This window comes from Vollenhovia emeryi, unplaced genomic scaffold, assembly GCF_000949405.1.
Source record: "Vollenhovia emeryi isolate VEMERY1.0 unplaced genomic scaffold, V.emery_V1.0 DF939159.1, whole genome shotgun sequence".
In the NCBI taxonomy this organism is placed as follows: Eukaryota; Metazoa; Arthropoda; class Insecta; order Hymenoptera; family Formicidae; genus Vollenhovia; species Vollenhovia emeryi.
The window spans coordinates 1-12,322 of NW_011967207.1; the positions used below are offsets into that span (position 1 = coordinate 1).

General features: G+C 45.9%; 1 protein-coding gene across 1 annotated transcript in view; it reads right to left on the reverse strand.

Moving 5' to 3' along the window:
- Nucleotides 1-9,400: 9,400 nt before the first annotated feature.
- LOC105564774 overlaps nucleotides 9,401-12,322 on the reverse strand; it is a 53,675-nt gene continuing 50,753 nt past the window's right edge. Inside the window, exon 2 of the mRNA XM_012017420.1 lies at nucleotides 9,401-10,639. Within this exon, the coding sequence (XP_011872810.1) occupies nucleotides 10,440-10,639 (200 nt within the window). The 3' untranslated portion in view covers nucleotides 9,401-10,439. The remainder of the gene's footprint in view (nucleotides 10,640-12,322) is intronic.

Genomic DNA, 12,322 nt, shown 5'->3' on the forward strand with positions numbered 1-12,322 from the left:
GCAGAGATACGACATCACGGGTCAGGCCATAATGTCAATATCGAGTCCTCCATTCGCGTATCAATGCTACGTAATAATGGTGAAAATTGTCTTCATTATTCAAAAATACATTTTAATGGAATATATCTAAATACTGATATGCGAGACAATTGTTGTACTTTGTTCGATGGATCCATTTGTACCGTTTTAAATATTGTCGCAGACAATTCATATCGTTTGCTGTTAAACGATTTCTAGAGGTGGATAATTTTTATAACATCGGTATGGTTTCCTCAGCTTTCCAAGTATATAAATGTGGTAACGTTAGCAATGAAATCGTGCTTATTAATTTACATGAAGTTAGAGCGAAATGTTACAGGATGCCTTTATGGGAAAATATATCAATGGATGATAGTGACAGTGATGGAGACAACGATATGGAACCTTCGAGATACATTGTCGCTGCCATGATACACATGGAATCGACATGAAAGACATTCTTTTATCATACAATTATATAAGCTAGAACATTTCCAGCAAAATGATTATAATGTAATCTGTTGCATATTATTAATGAGTACTGTTGAAATGCAAACAACATAAACGTATGCTTAATGTACAAAATATATTAATTACCATTTACACTTACAGATAAATGCAGCGACCAAAGCGTGTCGTTAATAAGCCATCGCGGTACGAAACGACTTCTTCGGATGAAAATCCAACGAAGCGGAGGAGAAGCGCTCCAGCAGCTACCATCGTATCAGGAACGATAGACGACGACATCCAGGATATCAACAGGAAACTTGATGACACTCAAAATATTAATACACACATGACTGACATGACACATCCAGACACACAATATACACCACAGCGCACGCACTCAAACATACAAGCACACACAAACGTATCATCCTACACAAGACACGCTCCAGATGAGGATGAGAACCCTACATATCCTAGTACCGATACACACGTGACACACCCATACACGCAACGTACACCACAGCGCACGCACTCAAACATACAAGCACACACAAACGTATCATCCTACATAAGACACGCTCCAGATGAGGATGAGAATCCTACATATCCTAATACCGATACACACGTTACACACCCATACACGCAACATACACCACAGCGCACGCACTCAAACATACAAGCATACACAAACGTACCATCATACACGGGGCACGCTCCACAGACATACGGCCATACAAACGCATACTCATCACCAAGCATACTCCAACACACACGCAATACACAAAATTTTACTCTTACCACTGATTCAAATAAAGTATATTATTCTAATACTTCGTCTCAGTTACAGAATACTCGAGGAACGCAGCAGAGAAATGAAAGTCACCATGGAGAAAAGAGAGGAAATAATTATGCTCAGGAAATTCCGATGCGAGAAGAAAGGACCGAGAAAAGGTACTCTAGCTGATATTTATTTGTACAAGAGATGAGCTTGTCAAAAGGACATATATTTATAAATGATATACAGGGTGTCGGATTCGATTTGGACCACTCCAAAGATTATAGTAGATTGGGTCAAACTGAGAAGAAAAGTTATATAACATTTTACAAAATCCGTAATTATTATCGCGTAATTAAGAAAAACGTCTGAGCCAATAAGTGCACGGAGGAGCGGAAGGCCGGACTCAGCAGACATGCAAAATGGTGTATCTGTTGACATCTCTCAAGATCCGATAGCGAGAGGTGGAGTCACGCATCGATCGATGAGAGACGTCGGCGAGCAGGGAGCGGTGAGCGGGCGAACAGCGCGCAGCGAGCGAACGCGCGACATATGACATCGCGCCGAAAAAGTTTTTCTGGAGGTAGGAGAATAATACACCATTTTGCATGTCTGCCGAGTCCGGCCTTCAGCTCCTCCGTGCACTTATTGGCTCAGACGTTTTTCTTAATTACGCGATAATAATTACGGATTTTGTAAAATGGTATATAACTTTTCTTCTCAGTTTGACCCAGTCTACTATAATCTTTGGAGTGGTCCAAATCGAATCCGACACCCTGTATAATTACAGGAAACCAGAGGAACGACTCGATCGCGTGGAGGCGGAGCTGAAGTAAATATGAAATATATCTTATTTATTAACATAAAATGTCTTTTCTTTCAAAATCTAACTTTGTTTCATCTTTTTGATTTCAGAAAAATGAATGGAATATTAGAGAAAATATTAAAATGCGTACAGAATCGCAATTCCGCATTACAGAAGCCGGATTTATTTCCAATTTCCACATTACAACAGATGGACGCATTTGAAAACATCGATCAAGATAGTTATTCCGATGCTGTAAGTAATTAAGAACATTTTTGCCCTCTGTTGCGACGTAAATATAGTGGGCCCACTACGAAGCCTCGCCGAGCGAGGCTTCTGGAAAAAACCAAGCGCCCTTCGGACCTTCGGTCGAGCGCTCTAATCTTCTAAATAAATAATAGAAGTATGCCTTGAGTCACCAGTAATGTATCTCCCGATGAGGTTCGAGTCATCGACCCAAAGGTGAATCTGATAAGCGCTTGTTCTGGAACGTTCGAAGCCGCGACGGTCAGTTGTCACAAAGAACTGCGGACATATATATATATGGGGCCAACGGTCACGGCTTACACTTCGAAGTCGTCTCTCGTAGAGTACAGATCGAGCCCTTTTCCGCGTTCGCCGCTAAGATATATCGAGGCCAAGTCCTCGCGTTCGTGCGTTTGTGCGTACCGGAGACCGATCTCTCCGCTAAGATATATCGAGGCCGAGTCCTCGCGTTCGTGATTTCGTGCGTACCAGAGTAGGCTTTTTGTGTGCCAGCTTTTTACTTTTATAATATGGTAATTGCTTTCCAGCTGACGACTCAAATCGACACAAGTATCATTTTGTCTTTATTGTTTATTGGATATTGAACGAAGACAGCATGATACTTGTGTTGATTTGTTTCGCTAATTGAAAAGCAATATTATATTAAGGTAAAAAGCTGGGGCGCACCCCCCCCCCCCCCAAATAAAACTCACCATATATATTATATACTTCAATTAATCTTAATTTGTTTCAGGTTAATTATTTCCAATATATCGGTGGCTTCCACTTAAAGGAAGCCGTAAACTTGTGCTTGAAAGAAAGCTTAAGCGATTCATTAACGCGGTCGTTTACCTGGTGGGGCCGAGAGAAAGATCAACGACCTTTGTACAACTCTCGTCTTATAACAGCAATACATGGTATACATTTTTTTTAATAGAAAAAATGTTATTATCTTTCTGAAACATTTAATGCTTCTTTTCCAGAGGCTATATGCAGGAACCGACATTTTGAGAAGCCAACGCGATCGGAATTTCAAGTGCAGATGCGAGAAGCTTTGCGGGTCGCAAAGGAGAGAAATCGCAGCAGGATGCGTTCGCGCCAGCGAATAGTCCAGGCGAGGGTGGCGAGGGTTAACCGCGATCTTTGGGACGACGAGAGGACGGAAGAGGAAGACGAGACGGACGAACTGGACAAGTCTGAAGAAACAAACAAATAGTGAGTATATTATATTCGTTTAAGATAAAAGTATCAATACCTGAACGTGTATCAAAAACGTGTATCAAAAATTTGTATTATTTTTTCCTTCAAATGCTACCTAATAGTTCAACTTTTTAACATGAATATTCTTATATTATTCTTATATTTAATATTTACGTATATTCTATGTTGTAAAAGTTAAAATATTTGTTATTAAAGATGAAAACAATCAGAATGTCCAAGTTTAAATACGCGTAGAGATACTTGATACTTTTAATTAAAAGTTTATTGATACTTTTAATTAAAAGTTTCCATATTGTATACTTTATACTTGGGGATATGCTTTTGATTTATCTTTGTTATTCACCGAATGTAAAACAAGGATAAATGATGCTTCATGCGTGAATCGAAAAGCATCCTTATACTTGTTATTTTCATGTAACATTATATTTCCACAAAATCACTCACAATTATGTGGTGGTTGGACCAAGGACCAAGCAGAGATATCAGAACTGCAGACGGAACAGCATGTTCTTCTGTCTGCAGTTCTGGCATCTTTGGCCGACCAAGTATCAAGGTTAATGGAGCAAGCCTAAGGAGCGAGAAAGAAGAGACAGCGGAAGGAAAGGAGGACGGAGGAAGAATAGAAGGAGAGGGGAGAGAGGAGGAGAGAGACCAGTGTGGTCTCTGTGTGTGTGACATACGAAATGGCACTTTTCAGTGCCCATTTTTACATGGTTCATACATAGACATTGATCATGTTTGCTCTAAATAAACGGCACTTTTTAGCGCCACTGCAACTGCAATGAAGGATTCACACTGCGTCTGATATCCGATGTACGACGTCCGATTTTCAATAGCAGAGTTCGTTTTCTAGAGATTCTAGCAGAATCTTTAAAAAACGCATTCTTCTGTTGAATATCGGACGTCGTACATTGAATGTCGGATGTAGTATGAATTCTACACAAAATACGTTTTTGGATTATTTTATGTACTTTTACATATTATTTTCTACGTTTAGGTATACCTGTGCCAAAGGGAAGAGAGGCGGCAGTCTTCACCTTGTTCCAAAATGACGTCTGATGAAAAGACGGAGATGGATCACTGCTGACGGGTTCAATCTATATGTAAACACACACATATATTCTCTCTCTCTCTCTCTCTCTCTCTCTCTCTCTCTCTCTCTCTCTCTCTCTCTCTCTCTTGCGCGCAGGAACTGCCGTGACATCGAGGAGAGCCACGCTGGTGCAGAGTTCATCCGGGGTCGGACTATTTCATTATCCTATCCGGGAGTGGCACACCGAGATCCGGGGGGGCAGAGGGCGAGGGAAGGATCGCGCGCCTCTGCGCGACCCTTCGGGAGATTGAGACCCGTTAAGTCAATGAGATAAGTTTACGCTACCATATTGATTCGGCGTCGCAGCTATCCTTACCTCCACGTTCCTCGTTCGGGGATGATCTTATTGCCTTGTACCGGGAACGAAACGGAGTTTATTCACTGAGTGTGCGAGCTACCTTTTTACATATGCCGGTATCGAAATCTTTCGGGATAGATAATGGAACGTGCCCTCGAACGCAGGGGCGAACGATTTACAGGTCTGTAGCCGCAAAATGCCAACGTAAAGTTTCGATTCATCAAATTGTTCTTCACTACATCTCTTGACGTACATCTCGGATTTTCTTTCTGTTTTATTTCCAAACCATTTGTTTATTTCAGCGATACAAACGCAAGATATGTATGACCGTTTGATTTTTTGAAGGGTAGACTCAATTTTATCCCGTTGGCAAATTATATTCTACATAATTGCTCTCTTTTTCGTCTCGCTGTTTTAGTCCCTCCATATCTCTTTTTCTCCTCTTTACACTTGCCGTCTGGCTGTTTACTTGACGTCTTTGCCCTCCGTCACTGTACGATCATCCCCATCGACACTGCTCCGCCGCTCCCTTTGCGCCCTGCAACGTTTCAGCCGCTTCGGGGCAGCATAATCAGCCCTTGTCTGAAGAGTGTCACGGTAGTTAGCCGACACACTGGAGTTTACGACGGAGCGACGGCGTCGTAAATTCCTTGTGCATTGTTTGGGAATTTGCGAGCGCTAATCGGCCCTCGTCACATCGGCGAGAGGCGCGCCGACGTCGTCGACGACGTCGTCGCCGTCGCATCGTTGTCGCTCCACGCTGCAAGATTGACGTCAACGTCGACGACGGTCTCCGTCCGTCATCGATGAATATTCGTGGAATTTCACGCTGGCGCCCTGGCAAATTTCTCAAATTCGCGCGGGCTCGCTCGTCGCGCTGCACATTTATCGGATCGCTCGGGAAATGGATGTACCGATAATCCATGCCCGATTCATTTTTGAAATATTGGAGGAATATTATCAGATTACTCCTCCGCGCGGCGTTAAAAGGATCCGACATTTCCGGAGCAGTCCTTTTTACCCCGCCCCCGATATTCGTATTTCCCGGAAATTCGAGGCCATTCTCATTCCGCGCCCGACGCACTCGTTTGTTGCGTCACACTTATTTATACATTTATCATCGCGGGACAATTATCGCCGGCTATAAAGCACGAGCGGGGATTTAAACGTCGACGCTCGCGTTACACCGAGGCCGCGCGCGCTTCAAAAGCGCGCGGTCGATTTAATCGCGCGACACGAAATACATTTAACGCGTTATCAAATAATCAGATCTCGTAGAACAATGGTCGGGCGGATTAACCGCGTATGTTATTCGTCGCTTCCACGACAGGCACGAACCTGAACCCCTTCGGGCGTGAGCCCGAGATAAATAATCGCCCTCCGTTCCGTAAAGTTTCACGAGTGCTCGGTGCATGCGAGTACTCCGGGTACTTATGGCCATATTTAATTTAGTGTATGAATTTTATGCGCGCCAAACACCCCCGCGTTGCACGCGTTCCCTTATAAATCAGCCCCGGCCGACGTTCTCTATCGCGTGTAACGTGCACACGCAGGGGTTGCCGCGCGCACAGCCTCCTCTCTTCAAACCTCCTCTATCTACCCTCCGGTGGCGCGATGTGCAAACTCCATTATAGGAATTTTCCCTCCGTGCGCGAAGGTTGCAGCAAATATTTTACGATCGATCGGCTAAAGGGAGAGAAACCGTTCGCCGCCGGCCGACGTTCGCCCTCCGTAGGGCGACCGAGGCAAATCGAAGCGGATGCCGCTTACCCGCTCGCGTTACGATAGGTCAGCGTTGAAATTCAAAGCCGGGCCTTCAAAGAACCCATTAGCCGGCACAAAGTGACATAAATCGCGCTTAATGCGGTATGACCGCGCGTTTAATGGCCAACAAGATTATCGCGGTAGCACTTGAGAATAAGCCGCACTTAAAAATGCGCCGCTAATTTCGCCCACCTTTCCGATTTGCGGCGAGCTTTCTGTTATCTCTCAACCGTGGAATACACCGTGGATCCTGCGTCTCTTACTCGCGACTCTTTATTTCTTATGAAAACCCGAGTCGAAATTTTGGCCCTAATATGTTGAACCCTTAATTCTATTATATAGTAGGACCTAAGACAGTAAAAGAGGTCGAACTGCAAGTACAAAATTGACTCCTACTTTAAAACTGATAGTGTCGGAAATTTCTACTTTTGCCAATTAAGTAGGTCCTTTTAAGTAGGAGCTGAAATAAAATTTTAGAATTAAAGATTGTCATCAAAGTAGGTAATTGCTGGTCTATGTAGGTGTATAGATCAGCTAAGTAGGTGTAAATTGTCCTTAAAAGTACCAAAATAGTACTACAATTTCGACTCTGGAACGGATCGCTAATTATGTCGTTAATTTTTTTATGATTTATAGTACAAATTTTCTTCGGAACGGAAGAGTGTTGCGGAGGGGGGAGAGGCTGCAGCATCACTGCTGAAGTCGAGATTAATAGCGTTTCTCGTTCGGTTACACTGACGTGAATTTATGATGCTACTAATGCAGTTACCTCGCCTTAAAGTAATGATTTTTAAAACGAAAAGCGACCGCCTCTTCGCACCGGCGGCCGAGGACCGGCGTGAAAAAAAAAACAGAGACGGTGCATTACGCGTAATTCACAGAATGTAAATTACAGAAGCCCATTAGTAAGCGGTTTGTTTATTTTGCGCTAAGTGCAAAAGTTGTCGCGCACATGGCTATCTTCCAGGCGTTCCAAATTAATTTTGCGTCTCCGCAGGCTCCAAGTTTCGACATGTTCGATAATTGTCACGCTTCATTGCGTGGCTTGATTATGCAATCTGTAAAATACTAATCATATCACGGGCCAATTTTGAGGCCCTAAGCGATCTGTTAAAGCGCTTATCGACAAATCCGCCGCTGTTTCTGCTTAATTCAAGCAGATTTAACCGACTAAAGCCCCTAATACCGTGAAACTTGTTGACGAAGCCACATTGTCCTGACTCAATACTGTGCTCCGAGAATTCATGTGTTCTAATCGCATAATAATAATAATCACGTATTTTTTAGAGTATACGGTATACAAAGTTGCAATGTTTAAGCGCAGCCTGTATCGGAAATAGCAATCACGCATTCCAAATCGCTGCCGAACCTCAATAAGCGACGGTGGACACAAGGGACTTAAAGAAATGTTTCGCCGAGATCATAAAATCCATATCGAACAGCGCGTAAGTCAACCGAGAGGGGGGGGGGAGAAACTTTCGGGAGACGTTAGGGAGAGACACGGTGGGAAAATTGACGGGCGACAAACGGCCGTTACGTGGTTGTGCCCTTCTTGCCTCGTCTGAGCGGAGAGCCGCGGAATATCAGTGAAATTGCCGCTATCTCCGCGGAACGAAGCGGCGCCTCATACTCGACGAGTTCCTCCTCCGGCCCGGGCGCGCTTTATGCGATTGCGGAAACGAGGAGGAAAAGGTAAGAAGCGGGTAGAAGATAAGTTATTGCTCGTCGAGGTATGCGGCTACGTATTTCCTTATACTTCCGCCTCGCGCCGGCATCTTCCTCCTCATTCCGGCGTCTATTGTCGGCCGGATTACCCGCTGAAGGGTGTTCATGAACGCCCGGCGGTATTGCGTCGTCCGTCTAGATTTAAATCCCATCCATTTGCGGCCGGCAAATCTTGTATAATCGCAGTAGCAGCCGCCGCGGCAAAGCGTATCTCGCTCGACCTGGCGCTTCATTCGCGCGAGCGGCATCGCCGCGCAGTCGTCATCTCGTGTAGAACGGGTTGCACGGGGTGTCCCGATAATCGCCGGGAATCACGGATCTCTTCTTCGTTCGATCGGACGTTAGTAAAGCCAACAGCACGCAATACTATTCGTGATTCGCAGTTTACCATTCGTAAGTTTTTTTTGTCGTCCCGTTCGTGTTAATTTCGACAACTTTTAATTTTTACCTGTTACTACAGGACTCGTTTCATAAGCCTGCAATTAAACCCACGGCACACGGCACTATTTTTTCTACTTGGTCGCTTACGAGAGCCAATCGGGATTTAGTCTTATGTCATCTGATCTAAAACTCTGCATCCTTATTGGCTCTCGTAAGAAATCTAGTAAGAAAAGTAGTGTCGTGTGCCGTTGGCTTTAATAAAGGGTTTAACAGCCAAGACAGGGGGTCGAAATGATTTTAACTTTTTCATTTATTGCGAAAAATTTACCTCAGCCGCACTGAGAAAAAATGCTTTGATTGTATCAACAAGACATGTATAATAGAATGTATTTTGGTCTAACCAAACAGAACTGCTGGTTATCACGATAGGGCTCGATATCTCATAATCAGAAGTTTGATAGACTTCATTATACATCTAGTAAATCCTAAAGGAATTCTGATTCGTCCATTTTCCAACAGACCACTGGTAGAATCTACCAGATTTTTTTTGCAGTGCGGGGTTTAAACCTGGACCTGCCTCTCACTGGGCGGGCGTCTCGCCAATTCGACCACCGAGGCACGCGGTAATATTTATCGCAATAAACGGTCTAGAGTGATTTCGCGAAAGTCACATTGCGACGAAATTGGGATAAATATCTTTACAATTAATTTTTATATCGAAGCTGTATGTGAAAACCGACCGTCGTAGATTGAAAACGAAAACTATTGGTGTCCCGATAGTTTTATTCTGAGAGGAACATCGGTCTCGAGATTTATTTCAGCGAATGGCTCTCTCTGAATTACCATCCACGCATCTTGGGCCACCTTGTATACTTCGTCAGGCTTTGTATCAGCATTGTGTGCAAGTAGATCAAGATTAATGAAACTTTCCTCCGGGATGCATATCTTTCCGCGCGAAACTTTCCGCTCGGAAATGACGATTCCACGAATGTATTAGATTACTCAAGCGTTATATACAGTTGCGTATTTCCCGCGGATTCGGCGCGCGTTCTCCCCGTCCTTATGAATAAAGCGAAATGGTCGCAGACGGTACTTTAAAGTAAAGGGTCAATTCCGCGCGTAACTCCCCGCGTTCCTGACATTTCTCGCAGTCTGGCACCGTCGAGCGTGAAATGTTTTCTGCCCGGGAATACGGAAGACGCGTTCGACGGAGGAGCGCCTACGCAATCGACTTGTCTCCTTTATTTCATCATATCCCCTGCTTTCTCCATTTCCTCATTATTTCCCCTTACCCGACGAAATCGCTCGCTCGCGAGCCCGACTTGTCTGCGTGCACAAAAATTGTCGTACTCTATTTCTCGCGAGCGAGAAATAATGATCGGCCGGCTCTTACGCGACGCGCGTCCACTCTCGATTTCAAAAGAGTGCTCGGTGCGGAAGGAAGGGCGGCGGGAAGGCGATGCGCCGCCTGGAAGAATGGGAAGAAGAGGGTGAATGAAGCGGAGCGGAGTAAGGATGTATCCCGGAAGCTGTACACACACACACAGAGAAATGGAGCAAGTGGGGCGGAAAGGAGCGAGACTCTGTTGCACGTTGACCGGGGATCGGCCCCCGGGCCGACAAGCGGCTCACAAAGGGACAACTTTGCGCGAGATGATCTTGTTTACGTACCGGGTATCGATTTACCAAGATCGAGGTACTCCCGCACGGACGGGCTCAGGAATCCGGGCGGCACGGCCGGCGCCTCGTTCGTCGGATTGTTCCTCTCGTCCACGGGATCATCGTAGTAATAGTCGTCCTCGTCGGGATCGAGGGGCTTCGCCCGCTTCGACACTTTGCTGCCCCGAGCGCCACGCGCGCCGCCTGCAAAAGCAATTTTGAGCTGCAAAACACGACAGATAAGTGACAAGCGTAAAATTGGGAGAGATCGCCAGCAGAGCGAGGAGCTGACCTAAATGTTATTCAGCGCGTCACGTCAAATCCCTCACGATTCGTCACCCGTGGTTAGGTTCGCGAACAAAGAGTCCCAAATTCACGCGGATCCGTCTTCGTGGTCAAGAAGGATCAGACGGCCGCGATTCTCTCGATGCTTGAGCATTCGCGTGTCTTAATTGACGGAAGTTGGAGTCGATCCGTCGTGCCGCGAGACTAACGGCTCCGCTATCCTTTTAATTGCATTGTCCGCGCGCTTTTTCCCTTATTAAATCGCATGATTGAAATGCTGTTTCTACTGTTATTTCCTTCTTGATGAATCCGGGTCTCCCCGGGTCTCTCCGCGAGGAGGGAAACAGAAGTGGGCGCCGGAAGGGAGAGGGACGAAAGAAACCCCCGGGGGGTTTTGGTCATTTGAGCAATCTGAAATTTAAATCATTTGAAAATGCAGCCGGCCCGTCCGTCCGTCGCGAGGTGGCTCCCGGAGGTAAACAAATTTTTACAGTCTCTTTAATTCATGCGGGGAAACGTTTAATCGATGTTGTTCATCGCCGCGCGCTGTTTTTCCTCCGGGAGAAACACGGCCGCCTAATGCCCGCCACCTCCTTTCCTCCCCCGGTGCAAATGCACAACGTTGTTTGCGTTCCAGATGCGCCTCGTCCGAATGCAGGCTCCCTCTCTCCTATCGTACGCTCTCTCGCTGAATATTAATACGCGGGTGCAGGTGATTTTCGCGAAACCCGCGCTGAAACATATATTTCGCGCTTGAACGACGGCACGGCAGTGCGCGCGGTGTGCCTTTGACAAACGTCGAATTTTCCGTGTCAAACATTCCGGTGACTTGCCACAATTCGTACGGCAGGAGGAACGCACGCTGCTCGCCCGATCGAGAAGCGGTAATGCCGGTAATTTAACGACGAGGACTGAAAATTAATTAGCCCGGAACTTCCGAAGCGCGTTAATTTCGATCAAGTGCCGGCCAACGCGCGGCTCGGATCACCTAGACCGTGCGCAGGGAATATATATCTTGAATAACACAGCCGGGTAGAGGTACGCGGTCGGCGGCGGTGGCCGCAAAACTTGGGCCGCAGGTGTGTATCTCGCGAAACTTTCGCGTCGCCTGTGCCGCGTGAATGGACCAAGTTCTCCGCGGAGGCCGACGGACTGGGTCAAGTCTCGGGGATCTTGAATCTGGCTCCTCGAAGAAAAGTGGCCGCCGCCCCGCCCCGCCTGCCACGAAGAAACCCAACGAGGACCGCGCGCAGTGAAGAGACGAAGATATTTAGTATCGAGATTAAGAGGTGGTATCGAGCGCAAAGCTTTAGAGTCACGGACGCGGAATGAAATTTTATTGCTCGGTCCTTGATCAAGTTAACCGTCGATCGACGAATCGTTATCGTAAAAAGTAGAGAGGATGAAAAATTTCATTATTTGCGACGAAGTCCATATCGGATGTTCCTCGCGAGCAAGAGAGTCCCTTTCGCATCTTCGTGCCAATATATTGCGCTGGTGCAGTGCATACGAATTTGCAAATATCGATGAAGCTACGTGCCCATTTCTACACTGAAAGAAAAAATCTGATAGATTCGACCAGTCGTCTGTTAGAAAATGGAC